The following is an 18,595-nucleotide window of genomic DNA, read 5'->3' on the forward strand; positions in this document are numbered from 1 at the left end:
TTTATGAGATAACTCCTCGTTTATCTCAGCCTTGGCACCAAGCACGGATGGATGACGTATGAAATAAAACAAGCTGGAGGTGAACAGTTTCACCCCTGACTTGTTAAAATTAAATCCATTTGCTTTGAACAGATGCCTGCGTTCCCAAAAAATATTAAAGTTGTCGATAAAGTGCACTGAGTGGTCAGCACATGCTGATATAAGCCATTTATTCAGTGTAAACAACCTGCTGAATCGTCTCCTCCTCTGACCGGCGGTACAGGTCCACTGATGAATACAGCTGCATTCAGAGAGTTTAATAATCCAGTAAAGTCCCGTTTCAGAACCTCCGACTGTTGTTTGGACACATCGTTTGACCCTGTATGCAGAACAATGTTTGTCACAGTTGGATATTCATCTGCAATTTGAAGAATTCTCTCCTTCAGGTTGTTGACCATATCGTTAGGAAAGCAGAGGACTTTAGTGTTCTTACCGCACATCCTTTGTACATCCTTTACGGCAGAGTCACCCACAATCAGAGTTTCAGGCCTAGCCTTTAGCTTTCCCTGTGGCCTTTCACTTTTTAACAGATTTTCAGACCTTATTTCGCTGCTTTTAGATGGATGGTTGTCCGATATAGATCCAGGGTCCTTTGATAGTGGAGCAAATCTGTTCTGCAGTTTCACATTCAGTTGTTTTGGAGGTTTGTTGTTAACCTTCCTATTCACGGTTGTCCAGTCCTGTTTCCTCCCGTATACAGGGGTAGAAGAGCTTCTCTGTCTCGTAGGAAGTGAAGGCCAGTCGGTTTCAGAGATTTCAGCTCGCTGTGCCCTGCCTGTGATACGTCCTCCCCCTTCCAGGAGACATGATTTATGTCTTGGTTTTGCACCAAGACAGTCTAAGGGGGGATTATCACTTGAGGATTTATAATAATGCACAGAGTCTACTTTCTTGGTCATGTTATCTGTGCTCCTTAGCTGTGTACTAGCTTGCTCATCGCCATTGTTTTGAATCAAAGGCAAGGTTGTTTCATTTCCACACAGTCCATTTACCTCCACGTTTACTTCTAAGCGATGAATTTTTGTCTCCAGTACTGCAATCTTCTGCAGGAGGCTGTGGTAGTCATCTGTGGAGAGGGAAGGCATCTTGTTGCTAGTTAGCCTAGCGGTTAGCACCTTTCCAGGCTATTGAGGCTGCTCGGTGCCCAGACGCTGTAATCAGGCTTCAGCTGTGTCTAGGCCACAGACACACGGAGCGCTGAGGACAAGGTAACCATAAAATGTTGCTGTTTCTGTTAAGAACACTCTAGTCCTAATGATCTACAAGTGTCCAGAAGTTATCGCAGGTAAGCTCACACGGAAAAAAGGGAAAAAATCAGCATAAAAATCAATAAAAATCAATATAAGAAGCAAAGCATTCAAGAGCAAAGAGATGAAGCGTCCACACTCACAAAGGGGAGGAGCTGAAGTATAATAATAATAATAATAATAATAATGCATTTTATTTGAGGGCGCCTTTCAGAAACCCATGGTCACCTTAGAAAGAACAAAATTAATAAAAGGAACAGTAGTCATAAAATACAAAAAATAAGTTAAAATTACAAAACAGAGCTTGACAACAGATAAAATCAGCACTAAAGTGAATAAACCAGTTTAAACAGATGTGTTTTGAGCTGTGACTTAAATACGGAAAGGGAGTCAATATTTCTTATGGTTGGAGGAAGAGAGTTTCAGAGCCGGGGAGCAGAGTGACTGAAAGCTCTGTTCCCCATAGTAATAAGGCATGAGGACAGAACGGTAAGACGAATAGCAGATGATGATCTGAGAGGGAGGGAAACAGTGGTGATATGGAGCAGGTCACACAAATATGAAGGAGCAGATTTATGGATACACTTGTATGTAAGAAGTAAGATTTTAAAATTTATCCTGGTTTATACCATATATATATATAAACATACACACATATATACAGGGTGGGCCATTTATATGGATACACCGTAATAAAATGGGAATGGTTGGTGATATTAAAGTCCTGTTTGTGGCACATTAGTATATGGTGTGAAGATACGAGATGTGCAGCACCTGAAACTACGGATACTGGATGGCTGTGCTGGCATTTCTCCTGCGGTGTTGCTATCAGTGTGTGAAGAGTGGGAGAAGAGGGTTGCATTGACAATCCAACACAATGGGCAGCACATTGAACACATTTTATAAGTGGTCAGAAACTTGTAAATAACTCATGAAAGAATAAAGTTACATTGAAAGCAAGCACACCATTGTTTTTCTTGTGACATTACCAATAAGTTTGATGTGTCACATGGCCCTCTTCCTATTGAAAAAACAAAAGTTGTATCCAAGATGGGAGTTGCTTAAATTGTCAGCCTCAAAGCTGACATGATAATTTGTTATCTGCTGATTTAATGGTTATTTCACTTTTGGCATTGCTACATGTCATCAGATGTAACTGACATACCAATGTCTCTGGCAGACACATCACTCCTTGTCTCTTGTGAATGCCCACTCAACATGATGTACCTTTCATTTATTTTATTTTATTTTTATAAATTTAAGCCTTAATTAACCCCTCTTAAGTTGTCATTAATGGAAAAATTAGCTTTCTGCTATAAATATCTGTATTAATGGGAATTAACTGTTTAACAAATTATTTAACTAACTGTTTAGGGCGAAAAATGGCAATCAATCTGGGAAAATACAAACCAAATATACTGTTACATGGACAAACGATATATCTGCTCATTACTGTATAAAAGACTTTGGTAAATGTACTTTTTCTTGGCTAACTGTATTCATAATGTCAAATAGCGAGGTGGTTGTTCAAGCGCTTTGGTTGAATGATGTAGAGAGTTAAGTCATGTTTGAACTAAACTCTTAATTAAACTGTGTCCAACTTTCCTTATAGTGGAATATAATCTGGGGATAAGGAATAATTTTACATCTTTTTTGGGTCATTGTCAAAAAGCTTTAATCAAACTTGTTTTATGTTTTATGTCTCATCCACCTAAGTTAAAATTGTGGCTCTATAACCGTTTAGGCAGGGGCTTGGTCCTGTGATCCGACTATAACTTGAAAAAAAAAAACAGCAAGTGTGTGCACACACAAATAAAGTGACAAATCAAATAATCCATATCTGTTGAGCTTCCTATATAGAGGTGTCCTAGGGGCTGCAGAGAAAGATTGTGGTTTGTGAAGCAGTTATTAGTTCTGGCTGTGTTTTCTAAACCCAGCCATCCACCCCAGCCTCCAACATAAACGTGGCGACACCTGTGACATCTACAGATTCTTTATACTTGAATTTCTGCACATCATTTGGGAACTTAATTGTGTAGGTTTTCTTTTTTTCATAATGATTAAAATTCGCCATGGGAAGATGATTTTGCTCTGACATGCATGTTAAGAAAGACACTAAATCACTACATGGTTCAGTTTTACTATCAAGTTTTAATCCATCCAGTTAATTCAAAGGCATTATGGGTTAAAGAAATAACACATTCATTTGTTTCACTTTCCTTTAAGCTCTATTTCTCCGTCTTTCCTGTCTGTGCATTTCCTGCTTACCAGTAGGTGGAGCTTGTCTCCTTTGGCTTGAGAGAGCGTGAGAAGGAGGGAGAGAAGGAGATGATTAAAGAGAGAAGAAAGACAGCAAAAGGAGAGGCAGAGAGAGAGAGAGAGAGAGAGAGAGAGAGAGAGAGAGAGAGAGAGAGAGAGAGAGAGAGGAGGGAGGGAGGGAGGGAGGGAGAGAAATGGGGAGGGAGGGAGTAGAGAGCAAGCGTCAGCACTCCATGTGTTAAAAGGGCAGATGGTAACCGCGGGTAACTGAGGAGCAAACCACTCTGCTGGCCACAGAGCAAGAGATCAGCGGAGAGAGGGAGATAGAGGGAGGGAGGAGAGTGAACACATGCAGCGCAGCAGAGGAGAGGAGCATCTGAGAGGAAGCTGCACGCTTGCTCTGACAGAAAGAGAAAGAGAGGGAGGAGAAGACTGAGTACTTCTTCTCCACACTAACAAGGAGGCAGAGAGCAAAAAGAGGGGCAAAGACAGAGACAGAGGAGATGCTGAGATAGTAACAGGAGGGGGAAAAAGTATCCCTCCCAGCCACTTACAGAGATACAGAGACAAAGAGGGAGGGAAAACAAAAGGGGCTAGAGAGATTGTGGAGTGAGGAGAACGGACGGGAGATAGTTAAAGGAACTGCAAGACTGATCAATAAGCGGCTGAGATTTCGGGAAGAAATTTAGACTCAGCGAGAAAAAGAGAGAGAGAGAGCGAGCGAGAGAGGGAGTCAATGACAGGGAAAGATTGATTAATGAAAGATTTGAGCAAAACATCTGGAGAGAAGGAGACTTAAAGAGAAATATTTAAGAGGAGACAGGGGCATCTAGCGGAAGGCAAATTTAGAAAAGAAAGGGAGAAGAATTAAAAAAACATTTAGAGAAGGACAGGAGGATAAGAGTGGAAAGAAAGGGGAGCAGAGGGTGAAATATTTAAGAAGAGACAGAAGCTGAGGGGAAATGAGCAGGAGAACGCAGAGTTAAAGAGTCACTGGCAAAAACTTAGAGAAGAGAGAGAATAAATCAGAGCAGCAGAGGGAAGGGAAACTGCGCTCATCCTTTCTTTTTTTTATTTCCTCTGTCCCTCCTCTTCTTGATAAAACCTAGGAGGGGAGATGAAGTGAGGAGAGAGTTGAGTAGTACAACATCAGAAGAAGGAGAAGAAGGAGTTTTCAAGGGTTTTTTGGCAAAGTCCAGATAGATCAAGAGAGTTATAGATAGATATTTAACTGCATGAAAGAGAAGTATATCCAATGGCGTGCTACTACATTGTGATCAGTTCCACCCACCTGCGTGACGGACAGCTGAGGAGCATCAAGGGGGTGTTCAGAGGACCAATAGGAACCAATGGCCAAAGAAACACGGTAAGACCAAACAGTTACTTCTTTTATAGATGCAGAGTTTGCAGAAAAGAAGGGAAAAAGGTCACATAAGTGTAACTGTGTTTGACGTCCAGACTATTGGAGTCTTTCTGGTATTTGAACTCGAGGCTTTTTGGTGGCGGGAGGTTAGTTAGATTCTGTCTACATTTAATTGGCATAAATCCAGTTTAATCCAGAGTTCAGATGTGTAGCTATTAGTGTTTTAACTTTGCTGCAACAAACACGTCCAGGAAATCATTACCTCTAAATTATCATTAGTTAAACCACTCCCACTCACTTGATTGTCAGCTCCTTAATCATAGTGTTTGTAGAGTTAATTAATTGCCACTTCCATTAGGTTAATTGACTCGGTATTGGAGGCAGAAAGATCCAGATGGGGGTGGGGAGGCTGGTGCGGGTCCCCGTCTGTTGCACTAAGAGCTTCTCTGGCTCAGAGTCCGTGCTTAAACATGCCCAGGATTAGATTTTTTTTCCCTTTTAACCTTTCAAGTGTTTACTGATTGAGTTCAGTTAAAAAGTCAGGTAGGTGTTCTCTCTTTACATTTGCATTTATCCTTAGTTTGACACGCCACTTCAGCGCTTTTACAACAGCACTCTGTTTCAAACACATGCACTTGGATCATTTTCACGCAGTTTTCTGCACATCTTGTAGTGTAAATTTCACCTTTATCTTCTTATCACAAGCCTCCTTATGTTAATGAAGTGGGGAGAATCTAAAAATAAAGTCAGATAACATTTAGAGACAAATTAAAACCCCCTCGCTGCATTTTATTAAAACCTGAATGAAAATTAGTTATTCAGAACGACTGTGGTGTCATGAAACTGTGTGGGATGCTTCGACCCGACCAGATGAGTCACATGCGTCTTGACTTTTTTTTTGGTTCTCTTAACTCAGACTAAACCTTGTACTTCATTCGTACTGACTGTTGCAGGCAAACATAATTACTGAGAGTCCTTGTAGAGATGCACCAAAGATTCCAACAGGCTTCAAAGAGACACATCACATGAGACGTCAAGAGGTTGTGTAAGGGCAGAACTACAGTAAGCTCATTAGGCATAAAACACTTGCTGCAAGGTTTAGAAGAAATAAAATTAGTCTGTCATTTTAAATCAATCAAAAGTTTCACGCTTAACCCTGGCATGGCAAAACATGGCTGATTTTATGTTCTATCAGCAAAAGCGCTGATGGGAGCTGTGCATTGGCCATTACAAATCAATTAAATGCCAGCGTTCTGCTGATAAAGAAGTCATTTTAAATCTCTACTCCATCTCTATCATGTGATAGGACTGTTAGATCATATTTCACCTGTGTCAATACTTTTAATAACAGCCATTGATCATAAATGACGATGGCTTGTCATGGTGAAATGATAGGGTTATAAGTCTTCAGGAGAGCCCGGCTGGACAACAGAAAATCAACAATGCATTTGACTTAGCGTGCAATTAACTAGAGAGCACAACAGAGCCCACAGCAGCGGTGGAGCACTGTGCAGCCAAAGCACTGTGGATTGTGTTATTGTGTTTTTAATAAAAAAGCAACAATGCACAGCCTAAGTTGTTAAAATTAAAGTGGATTTAAGTCCATGCACACTGCACCAGCATGTAATGAAGCATTAATATTAAAGCCCTTAATTAAATTTTTGTACCATCGCCTCCAAACACCCCCCCAACCACCCTTTTTTGTGTGTGTTTACGCTCTATATTAACTAGAGTGATATAAAGAAGTGATTTCTTATCAAACACTTTTATCAGCAATGCTATATCTTCCAAATTTCCTAAAAACAGAGTGAGGAAAAAACAACAGGAAAAACAAAGCCTGCGTGTTTATCTTTTGGGGATTTCTGCTTGCTGAATCTGTCAGTGTTTCTTAAGAACTCGACAAGTTATTTCTTAGTGTCCTAAAAAAACTGCGACTGTGTCTTGTGATTTCACCCTGCTGTGACTGAGGTCTGGTTAGGCTAGAAAAAGATCACAGGTTTTCAAAGTAAGGGGATTTTTGATGATACGGTGACGATAATAAACACTTGACTGACTTCAAGGATAATTATGGTCATGGTTAGGAGATACTAATGTTGTTTTTTAGGTCTGAATAGTGAGTGAAAGTGGAAAATCAATGACTGCAATATAGTATTACTCTTAAGAATACTTGTTCATTGGCTTGCTGGATCTCTGTGGGTTCACTGGATAGGCTCATCCAGGAAATTGGCCAGGAAACAGAGGAACAGAACAAAGGAAGAGAGAAATGTTATCTCTGTTAAATGCTGCGTATGTGTTGTTGTTAATTAAGTATCGTCTGAACCTTGACTCACTGTTGATGTTCGGTGAAATCCAACAAAAAGATCATCCAGCAAACATGACGTTTAGTTTGTTGTTTGTGGTCTCTCCGTGCTGTCTTTATCTCCAGTTTCCCCTCATAATCCAATCATTTGCGCTATTGCAGCCACTCCTCCCTGCGCCTGGGCTCTTCCTGTTTGAAAGTGAGTTCTTCCTCCTCACTATTTCTAAGTTGTTGCCCATAAGGGCTCGTCATACTTTTATGGTTCCCCTTCTAATATTGTAGTGTCTTTATCTTACAATATATAGTAGAGTAAAAGACAAATAATACATTAAACGAATTAAGCAACTAACCTTTGCTTAACCTCTTACTACTCATTAAAAAATAGCTGCTGTGACTTTAGTCCCTATTAACCTGGATGACTGAGAACCTTCACAGACCCAGAACCTTCCCTATTAACCTCTTTACGTCCAGGGGGTCTCTGGTGATCCATCTAAGGTTAGGGTTAGGTTTGGGTTTTATTTCTGGCTCATGCTAAATAGACCAATTTTTAGGAACTTCAAATTAAGTCTCAAACAGATTGACATCAAAGTTTGTCTGCTGTTTTTTTCATTTGGATCCTCCATGCAGACAAAAACTCTGGGCTCTAAACCCATAGTCTGGCAGCACAGTTTATAGAAATAGGATCTTTATTTTAAAAATATTACTACACTGTACTGAGAAGCAGTTTGAAATCTGGATATATCTATCTTAAAAATAAACAGATACTGTGCAGGTTATCGAAGTGGCATAAGTCATGTGATGGAGAAATATATTCTGTTTCCTTTGAATGTTATTTTCCTAACTTTTGGTTCTATATTGGTGTACTTCTTTCAGTCCACTAACTATTAAAGAAACTAACTTTCACTTCAGTTGTCATACTATCTCTTAATCAGTAATGCAGGAGTTCTGTTTGAGCTGTGCATTTTTGGTGAAATGTGTTGAATATTTGGATAGAACAGGACAAAGGATGAAATGTACTACAGTTGAACATACACTGTAATATCTGTTCACAGTGGGGAGATGGGGGGGCATGCCTGGTCTGAAAAAATGCTTAGCTGGGTGGTATGTGCCACATGAATGTCAGGACTAAGGGTTTCCCAGGAGAAGATTGTGTTGTAATGAGATGATCAATTTTATTCACTTCAGCTGTCAGCGGTTTTAATGTTTAATCATGTTGAAATGAAGTTCATATATTTATTTATATATATTGTTAAGTTATCTTCTTGACAGGGCCTATTTCCAACTCTTTTCTAACTAACTTCATCACTGAAGCCACATTTCTCATTAAAGACTGTCATAAAAAGCAAAGAAAAAAAGATGATCACTTACTTCTAACACATTAATTATTGTGCTTCATTAAATAGATGACAAACTAATGAAGCTGTTATAGCACCTTCAACAAGTTAGAGCTTTCAGACTTGTTAAATGATATCCAACTAAGAAAACATAAGGTAAACTTTCCACTGCTAACAGAGTACCATAAATAAAATGTTCTTTAATTACCCACACAAGCAAACGGTGGCATTTCAGAGGCACGTATTCAACTCTGTTCGTCACGTAATCCAGGAATAGAAAGCTATATCAAGAGTTTTAATTGGCAAACAACCACACATGACTATCACCAGTCACCTTGGATCCTCATATACCCAAGCTAATTTTATCCTCAAGTTCTTTAGCACAGCCAGGTCTGATGAAATTGCATGAAATGATGAGGTTTTAAAAATTCAAATAACATGACCTGTGCACAGAAAATGAGAGCGATATGTTTGCGCCAGCACAAAAGAATTGCATGAGAGAGACATGGGCAGAAATAGGCAGCAGAGTCTGACGCCAAAATAGTGTTGGGATCAGTAGGATGGATGACTTTCCTTCAACTCAAATGACTCAACTTGACTCCTCGTTTAGCAAACAATATTTTTAGCATTTTTTTTTGTAAAGCATGATCAAAAAGTTACCTTAAACAGTTTGAATTACTCAACATAACCTTTTCTCAGTGTTGGTCATATCAATTACATTACATTACAGTACAGTTATCCAGTTATCACCCATCTTTGGACACAATCTGATGACAGCTACACACCTGTAAAGTTTTAAGAGTGCATTTTGCATGGCTGAGTTGCTACTGTGGTGAAGACATCTGTCCACAGGCAGACAGACACATATTAGCATCTGCTAAAATGCCCAGTAGAGTAGGTGTCCTCACGTCTGGTGGGGAAAAATGGGCATGGCGTGGTAGTGCATTGGTAGTCTTTAGGTGCAACACAGACCTTTGTAAACCCACATATAGATGTTGTAGCTGTGTACTGTCACCAGAGAGAAGTGTCAGAAATATATCAAACAAGCAGCGATGTTGTCTACTTTATGTTTGTGCAGTTGTTGATCCGTCAGCTTAAAGAGAAGATGGAGGCCATAAAGAATGTTTTGTAGAGATGTGAGTGCTTCTCAGAGGGTTTTTTGATCTTTGATGTTTTTTTGTGCTTCTTCCTCTTAATGTTAAACTCTGTGGTCGTTTTTATTTCTGTTCAAGCCAACTTTTCAACTAAGCAGCATGCTAGTGTTATTGCCACTGGGCAACTACAAAGACACCATGGCAACATGCGAGTGTGTTTCCGTAGCTTCTGTATAGGTTTAATTTACATAGTGTATCTCCTTGCGTTGCCAGAGAGCTACAGAGATGTAGGAGCATACATCTTGAATGAGAGTACAGATCAAGACTTATCTCCCATTGTTTAAAAAAAGTTTGAATCCAGCCCTACAATGGCTTCCTTCTTTTGCCTTGCCACACCTCTTTCTTGAGAACTGGCTAGCGAGTAACATTTTGGATAAAGGTTGAGATGAGAGGATCTGTCCAGTAAATATTAGCATATATTAGCATGTTAGCATAGCTTAGGAGCGAAACAGCTAGCCTAGCTCTGTACCTCCAGGCTGACTATACCATGTTTTTATTTTATCCATGCTACATTACCAGCATGCATTTTTATCCACCCCGATCAGCAACTTCTTTTTGAAATGTTTTATTATTTTTTGGGCATGTTAAGCTTTTATTCATGAGGACAGTAGAGAGAGAAAGACTCCAAAGGATCAACATGTCTGAAATGGTTTAAAGAGCACTCAAATTCAGGACACCATACGGCAAGGTGGAACATGGGTCGCCTGCTGAACAAGGTGAGCTATAGCAGCATCCCTCTCTTCCTGTTTTTTCAATCATTATCGCCAGCAGATGGACTTTCTCAGATGTCATGAAAATGCAAGACTTTAATTTAATTTTTTCCAACCTCTTTCAGGACATCGTGCCCATGCTGGCTCAAAATTGAGGTTCAAAGTTCAATGCTGCGCATGGAAACAGCCGCTATGAAAACAATCTCACTATGAGGTCCATCTGGAGCTTTTAATCACATTTGACCTTTTGGTGAGATTATTTTCTCAAGTCAAACGAGTATTTAAAAATATTTTGAAACTGTGGTAAAATGTTCCAAAGCCCTAAAAAATGATCATAGGCATATCAGGCATCTAACTTTATTGCATAAAAGTACCTTGATTACAGGCATCTATCATGTAAGAAACACCTGAAACTATTATGCAAAATTCAGACCTTGTGTAATGCTTATAATAAACAGCATTTTAGTCTTATTTCCTCAGATATTTGACACCTTTGTGTCCGACAGGTGAGCGTTTCCCTGCTGCAGAGAGAAAACACATCTCACACTGCATGCTGATATCACCCACTTCGCTCCTCTTCAAAGGAAAACAAATCACTCTAACACCTTGAATCAAATGTTTTTCTGTACCTTAATTGCTTTAAGGTGCCAAAGATATTTGGGCCTGCCGCCTGTGTTTCGCTCTGTGTTACTATTCATGCTGTCCATGAAGGTCCTAAAGCAACATTTGAAATCATTCAACAGGTGTACATGCATATCGATTTTCTGTCCTTCATCACGCGTGTGTCTGCTTGTGTTTTAAATGTGTGCTTTTGCTGGCATGACAACGACACCACGGTGACATTAATTTATGATTGCCCAGCTGTCGGGGAATTTTTCACACCTTTCCCAATATCAGTGAGGCCGGCGTTATGTTGCTATAGAAACATTGATTCCCGGAAGTTAAGTAACGCTTCTTTTCTGCACCCCACTTGGCAAAAAGGTTGACATGAACTTCCTTTTGAGTCTTTGTTTATTTGTTTTGTCCGAAGTTGCCGCTGAGGATGTGACAGCGTTTTGCCCCGGAGCTCCAGCAGCATAGCTCCTTAACTCTGGACTGTTTTATTTTCTTCATCAGAAGTCTGCATTTAGTGCCGAGTGTTTTCAGTTAAAACCACAGGTGCTGCAGACTATCTTATAAAAGCAATAATGTCCTTGAGCCGCTGGGTTATTGAGCAGTATACTCATTTGGTGCTATCGGCTATTTCACATCAGGCCTAACAACACCCAGGACAATACTACGCCATAACCCACTGCCTCTCAGCTGTTAACGCTTTAAACCTGTGTGTTTTGTGTGTGCGCGCTATAAGATTTGAGCTAATTCTCCAACAACGTGGCTCCACGCTCCATAAATTATCACAGAGGAGGACGCTGCGTGCATGATTTGTGCGTGTGTGAGTGTGTGTGTGTGACTGCGTCCGTGCATGTGTGTGTTTAACCGTTCCAAGTTCATCTGGGTTTCAAAGGGTTACATGTGTCTGCGTGTGCAAGCATGATCTGTGTGAGTGCGTTCAGCTGTTGTGACTTGCATGGCATGAGTGTGTGTGATGGAGTGAGTTTGTGTATTCGGTAGTTGTGAGTACATGGTGTGCTTCATTGATGTGTGAAACATCAGCTATGACTGTGGAGCCATCTGCTCCAAAGGGAGAGATAGAGTGCAAGTGTGTGTGTGTGTGTGTGTGTGTGTGTGTGTGTGTGTGTGTGTGTGTGAGAGAATGTATTTTTGCTCTACATGCATGAGTGGGTTTATGTGACAGTGCAGTGTATGTACGAGTATGTGTGTGCACTACTGACTACTTGCCTGAACCAACAAGTTGCTGCTTTTTTGTGCATGTGGGACATCAAGAAGTTTCCAAGCTGATTCCCGCTCAGCTAAAGTATCTAATAATTATTTCAACTCCTCCTCAGGATGAAACTTTGTTTCTGTCTGCTTCTGTTAAAATTTACATGCCAGCTTTTTTGTTTTGCCTTAGATGCAGTCTGTCGTCTTGAAATTGCATTCCTGTGTAACTAAATTCTTTTCACATTTGGGCTGGATTATGTTCAGAGGCAACAATTAGATTCTTTTTGAATGAATGAATGATGCATCACATGTATGAACTGCATCGCTGCCAGCGGTTTCCATGTGCGCAGTTTTTTCATTTTGATTGAAATCGTTCCAACTGAAGATTTCCCAAGTGCTGACATGTGATATGGTTTTCATACACCTTCGTGTTTACATGCACACACTCATTTGATCTGAACGGTGTATGAGCGATAGGCTGTGCAGAAATTTAAATAAGCAAATTTCACCATTTAACAGAAAATTTCACATTGTGAGATTGCAGTCTGTATGAATATAATTTCTCAGACACGTGGCTGGTATTTCAGAAGCAAAAGCAGACTCAGTCAATGCAGGCTTCACAGGTGCTAAAAAAAAGACGCAGACCTTGCATTTCTCAATTTTGAATTACATCTTCTGATTACGACATTGAATTAACTAAAGGAATTTGTCTTATTAAAAAGACACAAGTTGGAAAAAATGAAAAATTGATAAAAATGCAGCTTTGAACCACTAGTTTCTCAAGAGAGAAATAAGCAATTATTTAATATAGTGGCTTTTATTGATCAGGTGTGTGTAAAGTAGGAGCGAAATTTTGAGTTTACAGTTTTGCCAAGAATTACATGCTGTAAATTTTTTGATTAAGTAAAAACAGGTGAGTGTTTTGCAATGAAAAACCACTAAAGGGTAGTTATTCTTAGTTAGCGTATTGTCTGTCTTGTTAATGTTGGTTTATAATGGAGCACTGTAACAAAAAAATAATTTCCCCCAGGGATCAATAAAGTATTCTGATTCTGATTCTGATTACACAATGTACTAAAGCACAACAAGTGCACTGTTGCAGAGCAAGTTGTCTTCCTCCTGCTAAAAATAAAATGCAGCATTTCACACAAAGTGGAAATCCATGCTTGGGGTGCGTAAATGTGCATCTCTTAAGAAGCAGCAACACCTGTGATTGCAGCATCCTTATTGTATAAAGATGATCCAACTTTGATGGTAGTGCACATAGAAAAAACACAAAAAAGTGAAAGAAGTTTCTATTTTCTTCTATTTTCTTAAAACATTTTGTTGTTAGTTTTCCATCTTTTGGTTTTAATATGTTTTAGCTTACAATCCAAGACACTCTGTGACAGATCAACTTTGGAAAGACATGATTTGCAAAGTCCACAAACTTTGAAATGTTCTATGAAATGTTGGTGAATCTAATCTCATCCCCATTAAATCCTTCCCTTCAAATAAAGCTGGAGCCTCTCTACATGTAGCCAACTGCAGAGATTCATGCATATATGGTGTTGTTCCATCCGCACACTGTAATTAAAGTAGGTTCCCACTGAACTATGAATGAATGAAGAGCACAATCTGCAGGAGCATGCTTTGTAGAAAGACAAAGGGAAACATCTGGAGAAATCCACTAAGATTTTAGAGGTAGTGGAAGAGATGTGGGTCTGGAGAGGGGGTCTCTCTGATAGCTGCTAGTTGTGGATCATATTTCTATTTATTGATTATTATAGATCTCAGATTCTGCAAACACTACTATACATTTATCCTTGCGTGCATTTGTACCATTATACTGGACTACAAAGTGGTTGCCACCCAAAGTCCTCCCATCTACCCAGATGACTATTACCAGCTGTTACCCGTTTAATTTAAACACACTGCTGCTCTTATTGTTGCCTGTACTGTCACAGCCATCACCTACACCCCCTAATGTCACTAGTTTGAGCCTCCCCCATCATGGATTAATTTTCATGTCTCTTATTGTTCTCAGCCAAGAATAATTGCTTTTATTTAGTTCTCGTCAGCAAAGGGATAGTATAAAGCAATTCTTGTATACAATCTTGCTAGAAAGTCCAGTAAGATGACACTTCAGAGTTTTTCACAACACAACTTCTAATTTGCATTTTACTTTTTGTTTTTTTATTAGCACTAGGTGTAGAGAAAAGAAGCTCAATCGACAGTTTTTTAATATCAAAATGTGTGCTAGGGTATGGTCACTCCGGCTCAAAGCAAAATTCAGATGACTTGAAACAGGTCATAGATGAAAAGGATCGGTTCAGTTTCAAGTTTCAGTTTGAAGAGAAGAGAAGTAGTATAGATGTGTTTTGTAGCCCAGGGTTGCTGCACTCCTTCCCCTTGGTTTTGGTTTAACTTTGTTGTATACCGATTACCATGTGTAGACCCACGCACCTGATTGGTGTCTACTTTTGAACCTTATCCCACCCTCCAATTCTTAAGTGCTTCACACTTCTGCCTTCCACCATCCCTGATTTGACCGGTGCCCTTTTCCTGTGCCCCAACCACACTCCAGCTTACTGCAGCAGCTGGCTCAGAAAGGCTGCCAATTTGTCATTAGTGGTAGCTGTGATTTAGAGAGAGCAGCCTGCACTGTTTCATTTCTCTGTGTTGCCAGCCTAAGAGGTTGGAGTTACTTGTTTTGTGGTACTTGGGTTAAAATTGAATGTACCTCAAAGGGCTTTCTGATTTGCTTGAAGAGCATGCACTTGCTTGTTTGTGGTTTGGACACTCAAGGCTAGGTTTGTAAAACACAAAAGTGGAAATAATAATTTGCCAACACTTCACGATTTACGTGAAATGTCGGCATTAGAGTGGCTTCCTCAAAAGAGGTGCCTGGCAAAGCTCATGTAGCACGAGGAACATCATGTGTAGGAATAATCAGCGGGGGGCCTGCAGAGCTTGATCTGCCGTCTGCGATGTTTGTGATATATTAATTACACGTGAAAGGCTTATTTTCACATAACTGTTATCAGGGTGAATTTCAGAGAAGAGGATTGCTTCACGTGTCAACCTGTATTGCTGAACTTTATTCTCCGCCTTCATTAAATGCTTCTGCGGAAGACGGCGAGTTCATTCTGCATGACTTGACCCGGTCACATTCCTTTCCATTGACCTTACAGGTTTTTGTGCTGTCAGTGCTTTTAATTTAGCCGATGTGGCCCTTTAAGAAGCAAAAACACCCTGAGAGATTAATTTTTCATCTGAAGATGTTCTTAATGAGTTGTGGAGTGCTGAATGTTAAAGTATATATTTATGTAGCATGGCCGTTACTCGATTACCATGGAAACTGAGGTAGCATGTTGGAGGTGAGTGGGCGTCAACGCGACTTGGATGAACCCTGCAAATGTCGTGGGAGGGACGGAGAGAGAGAGATAAAGTGACAGAGGAAATGAAAGCAGATGGAGAAAAGTAAGAAAGAAACGCTGAAATGAGGTAATGTTTGGTTGCTATGAGAAGTTTGCACGTCCTGCTTTTCACTTCTTTCGCTTGTCTCTTCTCATCTTTCAGTCCGTTCCCCTAGTCTGAAAAAACATTTGCACACTCATATTTTTTTGTCTTCACTCGTGTTGTTTTTTCTCTCCCTTTCTTCATGTTTCCTCTCATTTTCTCCTCTTGTTTCAAAAACACTTTTCCTCTGAACTCATGCATAAATCCTTCAGTCATTCTTCAAAATATGCACATGCCCTAAAACTGCAAGTAGCCACCTTAACAGTACTCATTGCTGTAGGACTCCTTGTTGATTTTTAACATTTTGCCCGCATATCATGTGCACAAATTAAAAATTTTACAGAAACTTCAGTAAAAAAGTGACCAAGTCCCAGAGGTGTGGACTCTCCAAGGACAAGTTGTTTATTTGAAGGCAGGCAGAGGCATGGAAGTAAACAAATTCATAGGACTTACTGGTAAATTTGAAATTCCGCTAATAAACTCAGTCATTGGTGCTACTCCAGAAAGAGTTTCTTCTTTGGGTTGCCCCCCAAAACATTCCAGTGACGGTATGTCGTATGAAGACAAAGATAAAGATGTACTCATGCTTGGTGATCTGTATCGTGTCCAAGCACGTTTGAACCCCAAAGTCCAGTTAGTTTGTATTACAGCTCCTAAATTCATGGCTGAAAGAAACACAACATACCAGATACAACAATGCTGCTGTTCTTCAACAAGCTTTTAATGATGTATAATACTTACAAAGAACAAATGGAAATAGAAAGAGATGGGAACCCTGGGTTAAACTAACCAACGAGGAAGGAAACAACAAACCAGCCATGCTATGGCTTTGGCTTGTCTCAGGACGTGCTGGTAACTCCCAACTCAACGTATACTTAATAAACAAAGCTGTAAAAACAACCAAAGGATAAAGATGTTTTTGAAGAAAATTAGGGAGGAGGCAAGTTGCTCTCCACCATTCTCCACCTTCTCCAGGATTATATTCACACAACCAGTGTTCAGCAACCAATCAGAATAAATAAGAGAAGCGGGGGCATAGTTAGGGTGGACCTGGGCGACTCCCTCAGCTGCATTCATGAAGCTCAGCTGAAAATTGGTGTGTTGATTAAATAGTAGATCTATAAATCACACACAGGTCCAAAAATGGCCCCAATTAAGGCACAAAATCCATAAAATCATGAACCTTAACAACAAGCATCCCTCTATGTGAGATAGAGAGTAATGAAGATATGGAAACTGGGAGAAAAGGGATAAAGTAAAATATAGGGAGTGACCACTGAAGCAAATTCGAGCCTGGAACATTAATTACAGTGTCTGTGAGGGCCAGTGAGGGAGTGGCGATAGTCGTGTTTGGGTACGAGGCAACCAACCCTAGTGTGAGTACACCTTTAGATTCAAGCACCACTTTAGTTGAATGGGATAGGAATGTACTATTTATGCTACCATTTCTTCCTCCTCTTCTTAACTTGGACTCATCCTTTGCTCTTCCACATTCTCTCTTTTTTCCCTCCCTTGTTTGTAACCTGGCGGCTGCTTTTTCCTCAGCTGCTTCTGCCCTCACCTTTGATGCTTCTCTGCTCTCTCTTGTTTTTCCTGCATGTCTCTGCACTTTGCTTGCTCTCTTCTCTTTCGCTTTACTTTTCTCTTGGTTTTAACAGGGCTTTTTGGGTTTTGTCACCCTCTTATCTGTGTCCTCCCTCCGTCATTTATACTTATGTACTAATCTTACACCCTTTTTTCTCATTTCCTCCTCAACTCTGCTTTTCATTTCTCCACTACATCAATCTCCACCCACTTCTCCCTCATTTTGTTCTTCTTTTACTCCTTTTTCTTTTCTCACTCCTCAGCACTTTTTGTTCTCTTGTTTAAACCCAATCTTTGCAAATTTGCCTTCTGCTCATCTTTTTACTCCTTATATTTACCCATGTTTAAGCTTGTTCTACCTGTTCCTCTCCTCTCCGATGAAGCATTTCCAACCTTGCTTTCAACTGATCTGTTTCTCCTCTCTGCTCACCTTTCATCATAATATGCCGCTTCTCTTATCTGCCTTTTCTCTCTTTCACCTGCTTCCTCTCTGCCTCTCCCATTGTTACCTTTACACTCCTTGTTTTCCTTTCTTCTCTGCCATCCTTTATTTCCCTACCCTCTTCTCCTTCAGATTCTCCTTCTTCCATCACTTCTCCTGCAATCTCTCCTCCATATCCCTTCCTCCTCTCATCATCTTTTTCTGTTTATTCTCCTTTTCTCTCATTTTATTTCCTTTGCTTTTTTAAAAATCCTGCTTTCTATTCATCCTTTCCTGCATTCAGTTCTCCGCCTCCTCTCCTCTCCTCTGCGCTCTTCTCCCTTAGTTTAGTGAGCAGTAAAAACAACGATAAAATAATAATAAAAACAACAACTGTCCCGTGATTATAAACCCATCTCCATCTGGATCGCTCACACCGCCACACAGACTCACGCACACACCGAGCCGAGTAGGAAGTCAAACAGAAGGCCAATAAGACACGCTTGACTGGAGGCGACTCTACAATGTGTGTGTATGAGATGGGGAGAGAGATAGAGCGAGACTGTGTGCGTGAACAGAGAGGGTATTCACTCCTGTCATTGTGTGAACCTCGTGTCCTCGCAGCCGCAGGAAGATGAGATAAATCCTGAAACATTTTTGTCGATACTCAAGGGAACGTTTCAGACTAAAGACACCTGGAGGTCAGGGAGTGATGCCGGGCTAAGTTAGTAAAAACTGATAATCAAGTGGAAATCACTGCAGTGATGTCTGGTTGTACCACTGAAACTGCAAATACATGAGTGAATGAAACATTTAAAGCATTTTAGAAGATCTTTTAACATTTAATTACTGACTTTAAGTAT

The 18,595-nt window shown here is 40.1% G+C and overlaps 1 protein-coding gene across 1 annotated transcript in view; it reads left to right on the forward strand.

The window, feature by feature from the left end:
- Positions 1 to 3,823: 3,823 nt before the first annotated feature.
- LOC146655276 (uncharacterized) overlaps positions 3,824 to 18,595 on the forward strand; it is a 101,412-nt gene continuing 86,640 nt past the window's right edge. The window contains exon 1 of the mRNA XM_085428036.1: positions 3,824 to 4,911. Coding sequence (XP_085284162.1) covers positions 4,801 to 4,911 — 111 coding nt within the window. The 5' untranslated portion in view covers positions 3,824 to 4,800. The remainder of the gene's footprint in view (positions 4,912 to 18,595) is intronic.

This window comes from Rhamphochromis longiceps, linkage group LG13, assembly GCF_057381845.1.
Source record: "Rhamphochromis longiceps isolate RC_006_pf linkage group LG13, R_longiceps_female_GT1.1, whole genome shotgun sequence".
In the NCBI taxonomy this organism is placed as follows: Eukaryota; Metazoa; Chordata; class Actinopteri; order Cichliformes; family Cichlidae; genus Rhamphochromis; species Rhamphochromis longiceps.